General features: G+C 40.0%; 1 protein-coding gene across 10 annotated transcripts in view; it reads right to left on the bottom strand.

The window, feature by feature from the left end:
- Positions 1-20,618, bottom strand: part of KIF1B (kinesin family member 1B) — a 139,502-nt gene that overhangs the window by 85,253 nt on the left and 33,631 nt on the right. For 6 of the 10 annotated variants that reach the window (XM_032863361.1, XM_032863364.1, XM_032863363.1 and 3 more), the window contains exons 3-10: positions 14,290-14,366; positions 13,367-13,546; positions 10,343-10,408; positions 5,816-5,994; positions 5,157-5,268; positions 2,763-2,840; positions 2,000-2,065; positions 1,284-1,301 (exon numbers count right to left, since the gene is read on the bottom strand). In XM_032863361.1, coding sequence (XP_032719252.1) covers positions 1,284-1,301; positions 2,000-2,065; positions 2,763-2,840; positions 5,157-5,268; positions 5,816-5,994; positions 10,343-10,408; positions 13,367-13,546; positions 14,290-14,366 — 776 coding nt within the window. The remainder of the gene's footprint in view (positions 1-1,283; positions 1,302-1,999; positions 2,066-2,762; positions 2,841-5,156; positions 5,269-5,815; positions 5,995-10,342; positions 10,409-13,366; positions 13,547-14,289; positions 14,367-20,618) is intronic. The other 4 variants (XM_032863371.1, XM_032863362.1, XM_032863366.1 and 1 more) reach the window with 1 other exon arrangement.

The raw sequence follows: 20,618 nt of genomic DNA, 5'->3' as shown, positions 1-20,618 counted from the left end.
GAACAAACCTATATATTTTAAAATATAAGTATAAAATATTTCTTTGCAGGGGCACCTGGGTGGCTCAGGCAGTTAAGTGTCTGCCTCTGCTCCTTCCTGTCTCTCTCACTCTCAAATATTAAGTAACATCTTTTTAAAAATAAAATAATTCATTGCAGATACTCCTTTTATCTCCAATGTTATTCATGTGATTCAAAACTGTTGAGGGCTCTATTATTAATGCAAAATAGTACTAAGAAATTCTAGAGTATGTGTATAGAAATATAAGGAAAAGTCTATTGTATTTGGATTAAGAGGATGCAAAAGAACTTTTTTCTTTAAAGATTTTATTTATTTGGGGCACCTGGGTGGCTTAGCCATTAAGCGGCTGCCTTCGGCTCACGTCACGATCCCAGCGTTCTGGGATCGAGCCCCATATTGGGCTCCCTGCTCCGTGGGAAGCCTGCTTCTCCCTCTCCCACTCCCCTTGCTTGTGTACCCTCTATCGCTGTGTCTCTCTCTGTTAAATAAATAAAATCTTAAAGAAAAAGGATTTTATTTATTTATGACAGAAATATAGCGAGAGACAGAACACAAGCACAGGGGATCTGGGGAGAGAGAGAAGCAGGCTCCCCGTTGAGCAGGGAACCCGATATGGGGCTCGATCCCAGAAGCTAGGATCATGACCTGAGCCAAAAGCAGACACTTAAATGCTGAGCCACCCAGACGCCCCAAAGAGCATGTGTTCTAGAGATGGAGTTTAACTTGATTCTACAGCCTTCACTTTATATATAACCAAAGAGTAGGAAAAAAATTTTTTTTAACAATTTAAATAATCCATGACTTTTCATGATAGGAAACAAGATTATACAAAGAGGTTTAAGAAAAAAATCCTAATACTTTCAAGAAGGCAGTTATGTTTTAGAAGAGTACCCATAAGAAATATCTTCATTGCCCTTTCAAGAGCTTTAAAGGTGACTTCTTCAAGTGACAGTCCCACAGATCACTAAGAGAAACATTAAAAAAAAACACAATGCAGATGCTTCCTCATTTTCCCTCTTGTTCCTTTATTCTACATTCCCTCTCCAAAGCAAATCATGTTCCCTAAATTAGGTTTGGTGTGCAGTCTCATGATTCGTGGTCACTCTGAACAGCAATTCAAAATTCCAGAGCCAGAAAGCAAGTAACAAAAAGTTATTTTTCAAGGCTCCATTCCTACTTATGCCTCCATACATCCTGCTGAGGATTCACAATCATCACAATTGATTCTACAGCTAGTTCATTCCTACCAAACCCCTCCGTACCTTGCTGGTGCAGTTGTCCTACAGATGAAGCATTTAAAAGAAAGAACACAGGATTAAGCCTTAAAAAAGAAAGTACTTTAAAGTAATAAATTGAGTATGACTTTTCAGAAACAAGCAAGAAAGCATCTAATTCTTTTTAGGGATTCAAATGATGTACTAAACTAGAGTATACAATGACTAGTACCTCCTTAGCCTTTAATCTAAAAAATGAAGCCCGTGATACAAAACTGTTGCAGTTACAGTATCCCACTGTTAAAGAATAGGAAAGAATAACACAACTTTAAAAAATATATTACTGGCCCCCAAATCAACAGCATTCACCAAGGCAAATGCTTAAAAAAACTCCAAAAGGTACAGTAACCTACTTTAAAAAGATTGTATAGGAAAAGATTGTGCACAATGCAACAAAATCCTTGGTTTTGATGAGAGATCTGAAGTAAGGCTCAAAAAGCAACCAAACCCTAGGTCTTCGTAAATAGTTTTCAGTCTGGCCTCTACAGATCTATGTTTACTTTCACTCTCCTTGATCTCTTTTGTGTTCGGTAGAAAGTCAAAGTGTGTTATACCTAGTATCTTATCTGAAAAGCTCTAAAAGGAGAAAGCAAGATTACACAAAAGGGCCAAAAAAGGTCAGTCTTCATAAACACATAAAATATCATCAAGTACATTTGCTGAACAGATAAGTTTTCCCATGTAATCAAGTATATAATACTTACCACCTCTGCCAAGGCTGAAATGACTTTGCCCAGAGTTGTGAGAGACTTATTAATATTCGCTCCTTCCTGAAATCAATACCAAACACGAAAGAATTATGATGAAGAGTATCTTCTATGGCCACATCATCTATAACGCACAGGATACAACTGAGCTAGCACTCTTTGTTGACTTACGACCACAAATCCTAAAAACCTCTTTTAGTCCACAGTCTCCCCTGTTCACATTAATGCCACGCCAGGACCACACGCCTAACTCACAGTCCTGAGTATGGGCAAGATGGCTTGCCCCAACAGCTTACAGACGCTGCCTTCTTCCCCCAACTCACCAACATGCGATTTCTGCTCTTGTTAAGCAGCCATCCCTCTGGAAAGGGCTGCGTGTGTTCTCACATTTGGATCTTGTGTGTCCCTGTCCCATCAGGGATACTTCCATCTAGCCTGTTCCTCAGAACACCTTTCAGCTCTCACCTTGACCATCAAGTCCTCCTTAACTATCACATTACGTTACTTATCTTCCATCGAATTTACAGATCAGGCGTCAGCAAAATGTCTCTGTAAAGGTTTTGCAGGCCATGTGTTCTCTGTCACAAGCTCTCAGCCTCACCGTTAGAGACAACACACAAACAAATAGAGGGGACTGTATCCCAGTAAAACTTCATTTACAGTAACAGGTGCGGGTCAGATTTGACCCGCTGGCCACAGTTTGCTGGCCTGTGCTACAGAGCGTTTACTGACTAAGTCAGCTGCTTGATAAAATCAGTACCTTCAATCGCGTCCCTTTGGCGCCAGTTGAGTCGGCTCGCTCGCTGCCCGCCAGATCCACCAAGCTGATTTTACTAACCTGGTCAAGAACAAGGACATTGGGGCAATTCAAAAACCAGCCAGGTAGAACCAGGAAACACCAAGAGGCAGGAAATTAAAAATTAGGCGTGCAGAAGACTACAAATACTTGTTAGAGCTCTTACATACGGCACAGGGAGACACAGCAGGCACAAAAGTTCACAGCAATTACCTTGGTTCAAAATAAGTCATTTTAAGATACACAGGACATATGTTATAACAATGTGTCAAAAAACTCATTAACCCAATAAATGGCACATTAAATATGAAGCCTCCAGCAACTGGAACCCTCACACACTGCTGGTGGGAATGGAAAAGGATACAATCACTCTGGAAGGCAGTTCAGCAGAATTGTAGACCTACAGAGCTTAACATATGCTACCATAAGCCTCAACCACTCCACTCCCAGGTATTTACCAAGAGAAACAAGAGCAAACAGCCATACAGACTTGTACACAAATGTTCATGGCTTTTTCATTTTCATGCTCAAAAACTGTCAACAATTTAAATGCCCCCCAACAGGCGAGTTAATGCACTAACTGTGATCTAGCTATACAATGGAATACTAATCAGCAATGAAAACAAGTGAACTACTGTTGCACAAAACAACACAGGTGAATTTCAGAATTATGCTAAGAAAGAGGCAAGGCAAGAAAACAGTACATACTATTCATTCCATTCTTATAAAATTCTGAAAAGTGTAAACTAATCTGTAGTGACAAAAAGCAGATCAGAACTGCCTAGTAAGTACGAGGGTGGAAGGAGTGACACGGTTATTATAAGGTGGCATGAGGCAGCTTTTCAGGGGAATGGACGTGGCTACGACTTGGACTATGATATTGATTCTACAGGTGCATACACACTAATCTGATTTTATACTTTATGTGTGGTCTATTGTACTTCAACAAATCAATAAAAGTTGTTAAAAAAAAATAAAGCTTTGGGAAAGTTAGACAAAAGTATCCGAAATGGATTATCAAGGGAACTGTTGGTTATAGGATTAACGTAATTATTTTTGTAGACGGGACATCATAGAAGAAAGGAAAAAATGTTTTCACTCAAGATGTAAATAGCATTAATATTGTAACTAGCTAAGCAATGTCAAGTTATCTGATCACCTATATGAAGGTTGTTTGTTTGTTTTTTTTTAATAATTTTCAGCTGGGGAGGCAAACCATAAGAGACTTAACTCTAGGAAACAAACAGGGCTGCTGGAGGGGAGGTGGGTGTGGGAATGGGTACCTGGAGGACAGGCACTAAGGAGGGCCCTTGATGGAATAAGCACTGGGTGTTGTACATAACTTATGAATCACTAAATTCTACATCTGAAACTAATAACATGGTATATGTTAACTAAATTGAATTTAAATAAAAATTTTTTTAAAAATAAAATAATTTTCAGCTAAAAACAAGTCACCAAGTAAAAGGTGATCCTAGTTTTTAGTGATGTCAGTATCACAAATTACTCAGTTTATAATGCAAAGGATCTTTCATCACTACCAGTATAATAAATCTAACTTCAGGTTTAAAAATCCAGTGGCATGCTACTTAGATACATAGGCAGAGAAGAATTCAACATAAATTTATTACACAGTAAATTCACGTTTACTGAATGGTTACTCTGAGTCAGGCACTGTTACATGCACTAACCTGTATCAATATTTAATCATCTTAACAATCCCATGAGGTTGGGAAAACTGAGGCACAAAGAGGTAAGTAACTTGCCCAAGGTAACAGTGCTGTAAAGTGGCAGAGGCACCATCTAAAGAAAGCAGTTTAACTCCAAAGTCTACTACATTTAACTACTGTAGAAAAGGAGACAGGAACAAGCAAGGTATTCAAAGAGTATCACAGGCACTGTGCAGTCCTTTGCTTTCCAAGGAAAAACACACCTTGTCTGCTTGATTGTTGCTTAAATATTTAACCCCCCAATAACATTATCAGGGCTCAAAACAAATAAACAAACAAAAATCTATATACCAAACAAGTAATTAAGAGATTCTAGTCAAGAAATAAAAAAGGAAAGATTTTCTCCCCACAGAACTGCTTAATTCTTTTGAACAGAGTAGTTTGAGACCCAAAGTCTCTGTTTTCTCTTAACCCTATTTTCTATCTTGCAATATCACTCAAAACCCCAAAAAATTTGACTCAAAATTGCTTTTGGATGGGAATAAAAATGACAAGCAAAAGATACAAAATATTCTCTTAAGAAAAAAGGGTAACTTTCTCCGCTCCATAAGCTGCAGAGAGTAGCCAGAGGGACTTCTGAAAATCCCCATTCCATACAACTCAAGCCCGGACACTGACATTGTCCTACCTTCTCAGTGGAAAGGTTGGTCTCAGTATCATGTTTTTTCTGGGTGAAAACAATGGTAAACACAGCATGGGAACGGCTACTTGTTTCATTCATGTTGGTAGCCGCCACCGTCCTAAATAAACATAAAGGTGACATGTGACAATGGAATTCTTAGACGAAAGTTAAAATGGATAGCATAACTATAACAATCAGAAACAACAGCTTTATTCATAGATCACGAGACTGTCACTGCACAAATTGTTCTCAATACACCTTATTTGTGAGCTTATCAAGTTATCCCCAAATCCAAAGGTCTCCCATCAGAATCATTTTTTATACCTCAGTTGTCCCTTTAGAAACCGCCGGGGCATTTAATTTGTATTCTTTATTCCACAATTAATTCCACAGGCATAGGGTTATCCAACATTTTACCACAACCTAATCAAAACCTGATATTTTAACTTAACCAACGTTCTGCCTGTTTCCGCACTACATTATTTTGATGAGAAGACGCTGAATATGCTGAAGGCCTTTCTTTTTACCCCAGCACAGCCAAGGGATCAGAGGATCTACAATTAAAGCAACTTTCTAAGTACAAAGGTGGTCTCAAATCCTTAACTGGGAACAAAGGACCTGAAAAGGCGCCAAAGCCCTTAGTCATTAGTCTATTTCTACCATACCTGGCTTTGTTCCCAGCATCCATGAGGTCAGCAATGTCTGTGTAGGAAGTGACTGCCAGCTTGGACAGATCCTCCACATATGGGCCAAGAAGTGGGTGTTCGCGCACACGCAAATGACCCTTGTTTTTTGGATTCAGCAGGTCTCGTACTCTTTCACAGTAAATTTCCATGTAGCTCACCTGAGAACAAATTGTTAAGTGAACTGGAGGACTTGGAAAAAGAAATCCTATATATTAAAAATTCTTTTTATACTTTTATTCAAAGCTCTACAGTTGGGGCGCACAGGTGGCTCAGTTAATCATTTGCCTTCAGCTCAGGTCATGATCCCAGCGTACTGGGATAGAATCCCGCATCAGGCTCCCTGCTCAGTGGGGAGCCTACTTCTCCCTCTCCCTCTGTAGCTCCCCTGCTGTGTACTCTGTCTCTGTCAAAAAATAAAATATTAAAAACAAAACAAAACAAAAAACCCAACTCTACAATTAGGGGTGCCTGGCTGCTCAGCCCGTGTAGCACACAACTCTTGATCTTGGGGTCATGAGTTCAAGACCCACACTAGGCACAGAGATTACTTGTAAAAAACAGCTCTACAGGGGCACCTGGGTGGCTCAGTGGGTTAAAGCCTCTGCCTTCAGCTCAGGTCGTGATCCTAGGATCCTGGGATCGAGCCCCGCATCGGGCTCTCTGCTCAGCAGGGAGCCTGCTTCCCCCTCTCTCTCTGCCTGCCTCTCTGCCTACTTGTGATCTCTGTCTGTCAAATAAATAAATAAAATCTTAAAAAAAAAAACAGCTCGACAATGAGAGATCAGCAATCTTTACAAAGAGAAATGCCATAGGTCTAGTCCATTTCATTCTATTAACAGTCGCACAGACATCACTGTCTAGCTTAGAACCAGCCTTCTGACAGACTCAGGAAAGAAAAAGAACTAAGAAGGCTACCTCAGCAGTCAGCAGCCACTACCTAAGTCAGAAAAAATACCATTTTTAGTAGCAACTTACCCGTTACTAATACACTTCTAAAAATGTATGCTGTTGCCAATAATTGAGGGTTACAGTGAGGTTACCCTAAAAGCTTGGAAATAAAAATTCTATTAGTGTTAACATAAAGAAATACTGCCAATGTTCCGGAGCAGGGAAGACAAAAAAGAGACCAGCAACCCCAGTACGGTAACACTAACCACACACAAACCATGTATCTACCACAAGGAGTGAGGACTGGTCAGCATGGAGTCTGACGGCATGGCAAGACCTGTCCACGACTGGTGAGGGAAGAGGAAGCCTCAGCTAGTACATTGCTGGAACTCTCGTCCCACCAGCAGGACCATTCCTATCGTGGAGATGAAGGTCTCAGACTATCCTTTCTTTACCTGAAGCAAGCCAACATCTCACTCATCTAGGAAACTCCTCCCTCTCTAACTCCATGCTCACTAAAAACCCAGCAGGGTTCCAACATAAGTCTGTCCACAGGAAGATAAGATAATATACCAAGCTTGCTAATGTTTAATGTTCTGGTCTAGGGAAGAATAACAAATAAAAGGGAAAGTAACAAATAAAAGTAGTGGTTTCATAAGTCAAATGAGCTTCACTCAAGAGTCTGGCTTTGAAGGTTGCTTCTGGTCCTGATTTATCTGTAAGATCAAACTTCTAGGCAAATAAGGCTCTGGAGCGGGGAATTCACCACAGGAAGACTCACTTTGCTCTTCTCTTGTGTATCCTGAGCTATTCAAGCACACAATAAAATTTGGCACTTGTATACTTTAAATTTCTATAGACACATTTCCAAGTGTCTGAAACAACAGAACCGCCATTTCTATTGCTTTTTCTTTCACTCAGTCTCAGATCTGACTGTATACTTTTTATTTTTATTTTTTTAAAAAGATTTTATTTATTGGGGCACCTGGGTGGCTCAGTGGGTTAAGCCTCTGCCTTCGGCTCAGGTCATGGTCTCAGGGTCCTGGGATCGAGCCCCACATCGTGCCCTCCGCTCAGCAGGGATCCTGCTTCCCCTTCCCTCTCTCTGCCTGCCTCTCTGCCTACTTGTGATCTCTGTCAAATAAATAAATAAAATCTTAAAAAAAAAAAAAAGATTTTATTTATTTATTTGACAAAGACAGAGCAAGAGAGGATATACAAGCAGGGGAGTGGGAGAGGGAGAAGCAGGCTTCCCACCGAGGCAGGAGCCTGATGCGGGACTCCATCACAGGACCCTGGGATCATGACCTGAGTCAAAGGTAGAGGCTTAACGACTGAGCCACCCAGGCGTCCCACTGACTGTATATCTATACTGCATTTTAGAATCAGTTTTTTAAAATATGGAGAACCCTTGAGTAACTGATCCCCTATGAGATTAAAACAATAGGACAACAAGTACGCCTTCTTAAATCAGGTCTTCCTATAAAGTGAAATGGCACTTTAACATTCCTGTGTAGTACTTAAACTTGGACATACACTCTGGAGTTCCAGAAGGATACTACATCTTTTTGAATGATTTGTTGTCCCTTTTCACCCAGGTGTGGGAGTATGAGGACCCAAGTAACCTAGGTAGGGCTGCTGTGCTCTGCTACTTATTCTCTAACACGCAAACCCACCTAAAGCCAGCACTAGTTCCTTTACTTCCGAACCAGCCACTACAGCCCCCACGCGGCAAATTCAATTCACTGAACAGCAACATCTTCCAGGCATTTTCTAGGCACTTGGCACACATCAGTAAATAAAACAGACAAAAATCTTTGCCCCAGCGAGTTTATGATTCTAAATAAAAATGTGACAAATACATAAATAAACAGAATTCTAAAGTAGGTTAGAACATGAAGAGAACTGGGGTGGGGTGGAGGGGGAGGGAGAACAGGACGAGAGAGACCAGGAGTGCTGGGCTGGAGGGCCAGCTGCAGGGTTAAATAAGGTGGTCAAAGTAAGTTTCGTTGAGAGGGTAAGCCTTGGGCAAATGACTTGAAGGAGCTGAAATACTTAGACAAGAAGATATACAAAGGAAGAAAATTTCAGGCAGAAAAAAAAGTAAATGTAAAGGCCCTGAGGTAGGAAAAGTTCCTATTGTTCCAGAAACGGCCAAAAAGCCAGTGTGGCTGGAGAAAATAAAGGAGAGAAGCAGGAGAGAGGGTAGAGGTCCCAACATAAGGAAGTACAGTATCAACTACACCGCACTCCAAGCAAGCGTGAACTCCAATATGAAAGGACATGGCATCTTCTTTTATTATCTACAAGCTCAAAAAATTGTCACATTCTATCACTCTGTCTATCCTTTGAATTTATTTAAAATATGTGATATTTTAATAAGAATAAAATCTACTGAATTTTCATTTGTTATACATTTAGTTGTCAAAAAGAATATAGGATGAGACAAGTTATTTAGAGAATTAATTTTAACAAAAATATTTTTAGAGCAGCACATTCCCATTTTGGTGTATGATAGTCACAAGGCAGAATTCTCTAAAATTTATAGATTTATGCAACACTTTATAGGTAAAGAAAAGTTGACCAGCTATGTGGGTCAACTTGGAATTGTGTAAGTCCTATAGAACATCACAACACATACATAAAAAAAAGGTTTGCTTAAAAACAGCTTCATGTCTCAGAACAACAGGCTCATGTTAACAGAACACTTAATTTCAGTTACTACAGAACTGAGTAGCAAAGCAGGAGGTAAGTGAAACAGCTTCAAAAAGCACATATCAATGAGCAGAAATGTTAATCAAATAAATGAATGTATGTATACAATGTAATTCTACAGACCTCTTCTTCAAAGAGCTGGAGTATACACTGGGTGAAGAATAACTGTCTAAGATTGTAGGCAATTAAAAAGGGGGAAGGGGAGGTCTGATTATACAGAATTTAAAAACTAATGTCCGGGCGGCGCCTAGGTGGCTCAGTCGTTAAGCCTCTGCCTTCGGCTCAGGTCATGATCCCAAGGTCCTGGAATCAAGGCCCGCATCGGGCTCCCTGCTAGGCGAGAAGCCTGCTTTTCCCTCTCCCACTCCCCCTGCTTGTGTTCCCTTTCTCACTGTCTCTGTCAAATAAATAAATAAAATCTTCAAAAACAAACACCAATGCCTGTCACAAATCACTATTAATAAATATGAAAGGGGGAAAGAATTCACACAGATGATTAAGATAAACACTGCAATCTCAAAATGTAAATAGGCATATTTATAATTTACAAAAACAAAAATACTACAAGTTGGCAATGACACAATGGGTACTTACACCCTCCTGATGGGACTGGAAATTGGTACAGTGTTTCCTTCTAAAAAGCTATTTGGCAATTCACATGTATTGTTAGACAACCGGATACGTAAAGGAAATAACTAAAAACAAAGCTTATGAACAAGCTTCTGACTTATGAACAAGGATTTAATTGCAACATTATTCATGATGACCAAAACTCAGAAGTAGCCTAAGAATACAAAACTGGGAGAGTGGTTAAATGATCCACAGTCATCACTTGGGCCCACTGGAATGGAGGCAACGGAGCCCAGAGGCCTGTGGCTTTATTTAACCCACGGTTGTACTCACCTCTACAGAATAAGACATTTCTTCATTACAGTTGTCATTGATTTTCTCAAATAGTTCTTCACATAACTACAGAGGCAGAAGGAGAGAGGTGTGAACAGCATAAACGAGAGAAGTATAAAGATACCCACGAGTGCTAAATGAATTAGCGAGATCCCTTTTCTCTTTCTCAAAATATTAATGGTAACAACATCAAAGGAGAATGCATTGAATGAAATAAAAGGACAGTTGTGAATTTTTATTCTCCCTTGATGACAGCATCTCAGAAATGTTTCCTTAGAAAGCAAGCCACATATAGGGGAAAAGTTCTGTCTCTTCCTGTGTTAGGTCCCTAGCACATTAAATTTATGTAGAATCCAATTCTTCACACTATCCTAGAGTAACAGTGAATCTACTACTATTATGTAGCAGTCAAACTACTATTAAACTACATTTTGGGGACGCCTGCGTGGCTCAGTCAGTTAAGCATCTGCCTTCAGCTCAGGTCATGATCCCAGAGGCCTGGGATCAAGTCCCACATTGGGTTCTTGCTTAGGGGGAGTCTGCTTCTCCCTCTGCCTGCCACTCCCTCTGCTTCTGTTCACATATGCTTTCTTTCTCTCTGCCGAAAACAAAACAAACAAACAAAAAACCCTACATTTTGTACACATTTTATTATGCTATATAAATTTTATTTTATATTGTCAGTTACCATACACATTACAAATCATACATACGTATGTATAAAGAGAGAATGCATACTATTTCAAGGGAATAAATGAAGGTACTTAAGAATTAATTTTGATAGTACGGAGGTGCCTGGCTGGCTCAGTCAGTGGAACATGCAACTCTTGATCCCAGGGTTGTGAGTTCAAGCCCTACACTTGGTGTAAAGATTACTTCAAATAAATAAATAAAAGAATAATTCTGTCTGTATAAAATTTTCCCCTTTACCTTTGTCTTAAGATTCCAAGCCCTTTATAAGAGGCTATTCTACCTCACAGTGACATTTCCAACAGAAAACATTAACTTTTCTAGATCAGGAAAATCACAAAATTTCATTCTTCCCATCCTTTGAATTTATTCAAAATGTGATATTTTAATGGGAATACTTAATAAAATTCTATTAAATTTTCATCTGCTACACATTTAATGTTTAGGCAATCAGTACAGATTTAGAAAATGAACTCTATGTTTGTGATTCTCTAGAAGTCTAAACAGAATTTAAAATTTATTATAAATGGAAGTTTCTAAATGATAATCTTGTTTTTAAAAATTAATGCTTTTGCATTAAAATTAAATATTTCAAAATTCTACAAGAGATATATATGTAATTATATAAAAACAGATTAGGGGCACCTGGGTGGCTCAGTCATTAAGTGTCTGCCTTTGGCTCGGGTTATGATCCCAGGATCCTGGGATCGAGCCCTGCATCGGGCTCCCTGCTCAGCGGGAAACATGCTTCTCCCTCTCCCCCTCCCCCTGCTTGTGTTCCCTCTCTCACTGTTTCTCTCTGTCAAATTAAATGAATAAAATCTTTTTTAAAAAAAGATTAAAGGAGAAGGATGGAGAAACTAAGTGTGATGATGGAGTAAACAGACTGTTTAGTATAATTTGCTATAATCTATAAAAAATTATTTCATTGCTAAAGAAGTATACAGAGTAGTAGAAGTAAAGCCTCCAGAACCACCGTGCCTGCATTGGGATTCTAGCTCTACCACTCCCTTGGGCAAGTGACATGACCTTCCTATGCTTCAGTTTCCTCGTCTTTAAAATGAGGGAAATAAAATAAAGGTAACAACTGCATCTACTTCTTAGGGTCAAACGAGGAGGATGAGCTGAGTATCTCTGAAACACTTGGACCAGTGCTCGCACATCATGAGTGCTACACAGTTTTTTCTCTAATTATTATTATAATTTTTGCTACTCCTATATACAAAGAAGGACAATTCCTAATAGATGTTTTAATATTGACATATATTTTTAACAGAAGAAAATACGTTAGTATGTTCAGTTTTTTCTGAAAAATTCTTAGTCTTTACTGATAGTTAAGCATTTCAATTATACAGTTGAATTTAAAATTATAGTCCAATAATCCATTAGAAAAAGTAGCTGTTGCTCTCTTATGTATCTTATTCTCAGAATACAGAGGTTACACTAGGCCTATAGTAAAAAAAAACCCAAAAAACCAACTTTAAAATTAATTCCAAATATCATCAATAAAAGCAAACCACACTTCTGTCATTAATGAGAGAAGTTCCTTCTAAATTCCTAAGTTTCTATGTCACAACTCCTCTCCATTCCAAACATAAAAGTTCAAAAGACACTGCTCTTAAGAATTCTCAGACTATTCAAGCTTACTGTGATAATAGTAAATTAATAAGATAAAAGGAAAATATCTCTGATAAGGCAATTAAAAAACTAAAAAATAGGGGCGCCTGGGTGGCTCAGTGGGTTAAAGCCTCTGCTTTCGGCTCGGGTCGTGATCCCAGGGTCCTGGGATCGAGCCCCACATCGGGCTCTCTGCTCAGCAGGGAGCCTGCTTCCCCCTCTCTCTCTGCCTGCCTCTCTGCCTACTTGTGATCTCTCTGTGTCAAATAAATAAATAAAATCTTAAAAAAAAAAAAAACTAAAAAATAATCATATACTTAAAAGGTGATCTATATTATGGGATTTGGGAAACAATCTGATCAACAACACCAATCAGGTGTCCAGGATTCAGAACAAAGCCGGGCACACGCTACCATTTTTTTAAAGAAGCTGGTAGCACTGTTCAAAAGATAAAATACCCAGACAGGGGTATGCAGCAAAACTTTTACAGAATGCCAACTTCCCACATTTAAAGACAGCCATGTTTACGTGTCAGTCTTTTCCATTAGACTACTAGATCCTTTGAAGAAAGGAACAAGTGATTTTTTTTTTGTCCCTTGCATATGATAGTCCCTGTATAAATGTTTGCTAAATAAAAGAAAAATATATATTGTTACAGCAATTGAAAACTAAAAGTAATATTAAACAGAGGTCTTTTGTTGTTTTTTGTTTTTTTACCTGTGGAATGATGCCAGCCTGGCTTTCTTCTTGTTTACCCATCATTGTATAAGATTTCCCAGCACCAGTCTGCCCATAGGCAAAAATACAGACATTATATCCCTCAAAGGCATGTAAGAGCATTTCCTTTCCAATGTCATTGTACACACGGTTTTGAGATGCAAAACAGGGATCTTCAGGCTATAGAGATTAAAAGGAGAAATAAATGGCATTTTATTCATATTCTTTCCTAGGCTTATTTGATTACTGCTATAATAAATTTAAATGTTTGGAATCTCAACAGTCACCTATTAAAATATAAAATTTTTAAATCCTTTCTACACATAGCTTATTCTTCTCTTATTTCACACACATACACACAAACACAGTCATCCAGCTCAGCCATACATAAAAATATCTGCATGAAATTATCTCACTTAATTACATGTCACTTTCCATAACCTTAAAAGTATCACTCTTCCATCCACCGAAAGGTACAAGAAAATTTTCTTAAATGGAAAATGGTACTAAAAGTTCAAAGGTCAAGTCCACATATAAAAATACTTCCCAGCACTCACTCTAGGTAGTATGGCTATTTCTCAATAAACCTAGCTTTTAGTGACAAATGTCCAACCCCTTTCACAGGTCTTTCTGTTGGTCATCAGGTTCTGTCAGTAGTTTAAAACCTCTCCTACTCCAGCACAAAACAGAAAAAAAAAAATGTAATGAAGAGAAACAAATGCAAGCTATAGTTCACGAAAAATCCCTAGAAGCCAGCAAGATTTGGGTCCTTTACTAATAAGAAGAGTATTGCAAAGGGCCCCACTCTCTCCATTTTCCTAGGTGTTAGTCATCTCTGTACTCTTTCTGGACCTTCAAGCTCTTTCAAAACTGTTCACAACCAGCACTGTTCTATTATTACACTGCACCGTAAGTATACTCACCGAGGTGTGAGACCAGTAGGAGTAGTCAAAACTAAAGGACTTTGGAGCTTCCTTTGGGTTCTTTGGGTTAATAATACCTAGAAAATGAAAATGATTTGGTTTTGTAAGTCACTCAGTTACATGTTCTTTAGTTCAACATGATGTTGTTTTAAGTTCAAAACATTCAAATCAGTAAATTCATACCACTGAATCTGAAGAAGGCAATCGAAAAACAAAAATAATCACATTTTTAATAGGCAGGATCTGTACATAGAATTTAGAAGAATCAGACCATCAACATCCACTGGGTGCCACCAGGATTCAAAACACAGCCTGGTACGTAGAAGGTGCTCAGTAAATATTTTTTGGCTGAACCATGGTAAGTAAGAACCCAAAATTCAGAAATGGGCCACATAATTATTTGCATAAATATTTCAATACATTAGAAATAAAAATCAGGGGCCCCTAAGTGGTTTAGTTGGTTAAGCAACTGCCTTCAGTTCAGGTCATGATCCCAGGGTCCTGGGATCGAGTCCCACATCGGGCTCCCCCTGCTTCTCCTTCCTCTGCCTGCCACTCCTCCTGCTTGTGCCCTCTCTCTCTGTCAAACAAATAAATAAAATCTTCTAAAAATAAATAAATAAATAAAAATTAGAAAATTACTGGATACAACTACCTGAAATAAATCCTTTTTAAAGATCTTATTATCTACTTTAGAAAAGCATTTGATAATTAAGTATTCATTGGAAAGACAGTCTTATTTCTGAAATCCACATCTGATAATAACATTTTATACACACACACACACACACACACACACACACACACACACACGTGTACTGTGTATGTCTACAGTGGAATTAGACCACAAATCATCTGCCGAATGTTGTAGGCAACAAAATTGGTTTAAGGATTTTATTTATTTATTTATATGAGAGAGCGCACCCATGAATACAAGCAGGGAGGGGGGGCACAGGGAAAGGGAGCAGGGAGTCTGACTTGGCCTCGATCCCAGGACCCTGGGATCATGACCTGAGCCACCCAGGTGCCCTTAGACAGCAAAATTACTTTTTGACAGAAAAGCACGAAGCCAGTAAGTAACTGCCCCAAATGAAAGTATTTCAGGTGTGACAAACCCAGGCGCACCATACTTCAGGGACCGTCTGAACCCGAGGCTTAGTCTCCCTTCCTTCCTCACACACGGAAAGCCTTAGCGCCTCCAACTGCACATGGAAGAGAATCTTTACGACACAGGGTCATGAAATCTCTTTAAAGACCAGACGTCTCAGCCAATCCACTTCTCTAAGGCACGGCCATATACCAGGTGATCAGTGAGATCACGATGTAAAAATAACCGTCCAGGGCAGCTGCTGCCCGGGACACAAACAGCAACAGTCGCTACGGCGCTCAGCTCTCCCTCCCGCCGGGCTCCAAGGCCGGGCCACACACTTCTGCTCAAACCTCAACTGCTGACAGTGTCAACAGGCTCGCACGTCACATCATGTGATGAGGAGACATGGTTCTAGAAAGAACATCTCCCCACACACAAACGGCAACCTAAGCAATGAACCAAAAGGCACCAGGGACGAGATTTACATAATGGCCAACCTCCAGCAGCGCTAGAAGCACGGTAAGCCCTGAGCTCCGGGAACGTCCTGCGGCCCAGCCCTCCCACCACTAAGGCAGACAGAGGTTGTACTACCGTCACTGTACAGAGACACCATCACAAAGAGGTTCAGTAGCGTCAGCAAGGCTACAGAGCTAGCTAGTGGCAACCCAGGATGCGGACTCCGCCGGCTCGGCTCCAGAGCCCCCACTTGTAGCCAAGGCACCCATCTACAGGCTTACTCTTTGCCTCCATGTAGCGACTGCCAGGGCAAACACAGTAAGGCATTTTATGAGTATGTATACATATGTGTGCATGTATGCACATGTCTATGACCACCCCCTAAAATTACATCATGGGTGTTGTTTAAAACCTTCTTATCCAGGGGCACCTAGGTGGCTCAGTGGGTTAAAGTCTCTGCCTTCAGCTCAGGTCACGATCCCAGGGGCCTGGGATCGAGCCCCCGCATCGGGCTCTCTGCTCCTCGGGGAGTCTGCTTCCCCTTCTCTCTCTCTCTGCCTGCCTCTCTGCCCACTTGTGATCTCTGTCAAATAAATATGATGAAATCTTTAAAAAAACAAACAAACAAACAAACCTCCTTATCCATTGAAAACTAAGAACTAGGAGGATTACAGTTCCTAAAAGATGAAAGACTACCCACAAACTCTACCAAGCAAATGGAACTTAGTGTCACACTATGTGCACCAGATTCAGGCTTCAGTGGCTCAGCGACAGAGACCAGGACAAGACGCTGGACATGACCCCTCAAGTAGTCTTCACTGCTCAAAAACATGGTTAATATAAACACTCTCGAACCTCTAGGAAATTTGCTGTTACAAGACCTTGAAGCCATACTTTACTCCATCTTTTAGCTACTCACTGGTGGTACCAATTCTGCCAAGAACAACTTAAGATAGTTTCCAGTTGCCACCTCTTTGTTCCCTTTTCCCTAGGACTAAGCAGCAGAAACACTATACCAGCAAGCAATTTTCTTGATCCACAGGAAATCCTTTTCCCCTTCAAGATTCCCTCTTTCCAGATCTTTGCAGCTTCTGAATCTAAGTCTCCTAATGTACAGATTTGAACCCAAGCTGCCTTCTAAGTGACTGCCTGCATGTAGACAAAACTTTTTATTTTAACATAAATAAGTAAATCAAAATATAATTCTGAAGAGCTACTTTCATAATAGTTATGTCAAACAAGATGAAATTTACCCACAATATTTAAAAGATTTTAATTCTTATATGAAGGATATTTTACAGAAAACACCTTAGAACAATGTAAAACTCAATACTGTTGTTACCTGTTTGAGGGGGTAGTGTAAGCCCCGGAAGGCATGCATATTTTTTTTTTTTGAAGATTTTATTTATTTGACAGAGATCACAAGTAGGCAGAGAGGCAGGCAGAGAGAGAGTAGGGGGAAGCAGACTCTCTGCTGAGCAGAGAGCCCAATGAGGGGCTCGATCCCATGACCGGAGCCAAAGGCAGAGGCTTTAACCCACTGAGCCACCCAGGCGCCCTGGCATGGATAATTTCTATATGTTAGCTGAAGAGTATTTAATAGGATAGTTTGTTTTATATAATTCTTTACATTTATATATGTCTTGTACTATCTTGAATATACAAAATGTTTCCTAATAAAAAAATTCGAAACTTTCCAACTCTGCAAATGAAAAGTACTGTTATAAAAATAAAATATCAGCAACAGCCCTTCACCTCATCAGAAGCCCATGATCTCTACCATTACTTCCAAGGACAACAAACTAATGTTTTCTAATGTACCAAAGGTTTTCTCTTTCTGAATTAATAACAGTTGAGATCTAACTTACTTCCTTTAACCTAACTAAGAAACAGGATGTTTCCAACTATGACTAAAACGCGGTGGGGGGCGGGGAAGGGGGGGAACACAGTACATGCAATGGGAAGGAAATGGGATTTGGATCAAAGGACCATTCAGAATATGTTAATATTCTAAACAGATGATGAACACTTAGTAAACATATTCAGAATTTTTTGTCACCTGGGGTACCACTGCACTGAGTCCTCCCTAAAACTGCGATAATACCTAGCTCACAGGATTAAATGAGTAAAGCACTACACAAATGCTAATTTTCAAAAACAGGTATTTTTTGTTTTTAACTTTCTCAGTGTTTTGGTGGATATGTTAACCCTATTCCATGGTCCTTAAACCAAAGTGAGGAAAGTTCATCCACTAACTGGTAAAATAAGAATTCTATTTCTTGGGGCACCTGAGTGGCTCAGTGGGTTAAAGCCTCTGCCTTCGGCTCAGGTCATGATCCCAGGGTTCTGGGATAGAGCCCCACATTGGGCTCTCTGCTCCATGGGGAGCCTGCTTCCTCCTCTCTCTCTCTGCCTGCCTTTCTGCCTACTTGTGATCTCTGTCTGTCAAATAAATAAATAAAATCTTAAAAAAAAAAAAAGAATTCTATTTCTTGGCAAGAATCAAAGTACTGCATTGAGGTCCTACAGCTGTGTCACCGAATCTCTGGTGTTCCTACCACATTATAAATCCCTTCAGTATATGGAGCATGTCTTGGGGATCCCTCTACAATGCCCTACACCAAACAGGCACTCAGATGCATGTCCTTCTTTTGTCATGTATAATTCTAATATCATTAAATCCTATACCATTACAGGAGCATAAAAAGAAAAATGAAAACACTGCATACCTATGCAATATACACATAAAATATCAGTTCATTTCATCCACTTTCAGAGAAAGAATATAGAGAGAATTGTATTACCATAAGATGTGGCAATATTTAATATGATGGTTCTCTGTATCACAGTCAACTGAACGAAGAAAGCATTAAGAAAAAAATAACAGTAATTAATGAATATCTTCAACATATAAACTATTTTCGCCAACATAAAAGCTGTTACAAATGCAGCATGCCTCCCAGGGCCACATGTCATCAGTATGCAGGCGTTGTTTAGGATAAATCACCACTTTTTCTGCAACGAATGGACTCCAGGCATATTTTGAGGATTGGAGTCAGAACATAACTCTGTTTTAAATGCTCTACCCCTCATATTGCTTTATTTCCTATAAAATCACCCTTCATGCCACTTTTTAAGGCTCCTTTTAAGCATCTTCCAGACCTAAGGCCTCCCCACTCCTAGTGAGACTCCTCTGGACACACAGTATACTCCAGACCTAGACCCATCTCCACAAGCAACTTTTAACAGATGGTCTTAAGAGTCATCTCTGACTTTCTTCTCTCACACCCCACATCTGATTTATCCTGTCAACTCTACTTTCGAAATGACTCTAGAATCCCATGACTTCTTCACCACCACCACCATTACTGCCCTGGTCCAAGCTTCCACCTCTCTCACCTGGAAGATGGCACTGCAAACCACAGTCCTCTTCTCACAATAACCCAAATCGTATCCACATCCTGCCTCCAGTGAACATTCCAACAGGTTCCCAACATACACTGAAGACAACTCTATTCCCTCTCTGACCTCCTACCCAGTTACTGGAGTGATTCACCCCTTACTCCAGCCCCACTGCCCTTCTCACTGGAGATAGATACTCTCATTTCGGGGCCTTTGCACTCTGGCCCTACCAGGAATGCTCCTGTCCCAGGTATCTGAACAGTCCACTCCCTAACCTCACACAGGTTTCTGCTCAAACATCACCAGAAGGAGCAGATGGTCCTGTTCTGACCATCTTACTTAAACAGTATGCCTTCACTCTCCATCTGGTTACCCTGCTTTGTCTGCACTGCACTCCGGACCACCTGACTTATTCTGTGAGTCACTGGAATATAGTTCCATGATATGAGAACTTCTATTTCATCTATTGCTATATCCCAGCTCCAAGGAGAGCACCTGCCACATGGTAGGTGCATACCAATGCATACCCAAAGAACCAATGACTATATTAGTTTTCTCTTTCCTTACAGATTGTTACTTCTTTGTAGCTGGAAACCATGACTCCTCTTTCTGCAGCATTCACAGTGTTGACTTCATAAGTAGTTGACGCTGATTTGTGGACTGGTACTTAGATCTCCCAGCACAACCTGCCTCTTGAGTCTTTTCTCCCTGAGCAGCCAACTTACTCAACTTCTGGCCAAGACAGTTCATCTCTAGGACAGGAGGAGTCTAAATTTCTATTTCAGTGGTAGAAATACAACTTCTAGGAAACAGCAGTAATGGGTAAACAGGAGACATAAGGAAAGATGACCAGGTTTTAAATCGGAAGATGTTCTGATGGGGGTCACCAGAAAAGATAAGGACAAAGGAAAATATAATGGGAGGCAGAAGAGTGGGATAGCTCTTTGAAATCTCCCTTTTTCCCCAGGTGTTTAGAACTATCTCTTACTGTATACATTTCATAGGAAATATGGAATCTCAGATCAGACACACCTACCACTTTATCACTCAAATTTATTGCTGTGACGTGTTCTCCAGTATTCTAGATATAACAAGCTTGACCTGCATAAGGATTCTTTTTTTTTTTTTAAAAGAACAAGTCCATCTTCCTGATCTTTCTGCCTGTCTTCCAGCAGTCCCTGACCCTCTGCCTTCTGTATCTTTACTCATTGTGCTTTACTCACTGTATCTTTACTCATTCTGTATCTTTACTCATTGTGCTCAGCTTTCCAAGCCTCCCAAGTTGGAAATAATGCTAGTTTCCATGCTAGCATTCATCTTTCTCAAAAGAAGCATTCCTGGGGCACCTGGGTGGCTCAGTCAGTTAAGCATCCAACTCCTG

Source organism: Lontra canadensis, unplaced genomic scaffold (genome assembly GCF_010015895.1).
Source record: "Lontra canadensis isolate GAN:19392208 unplaced genomic scaffold, GSC_riverotter_1.0 scaffold25, whole genome shotgun sequence".
Classification (NCBI taxonomy): Eukaryota; Metazoa; Chordata; class Mammalia; order Carnivora; family Mustelidae; genus Lontra; species Lontra canadensis.
Note: the sequence above shows the minus strand (reverse complement) of the source record. Positions and strands in the feature narration are given on the sequence as shown.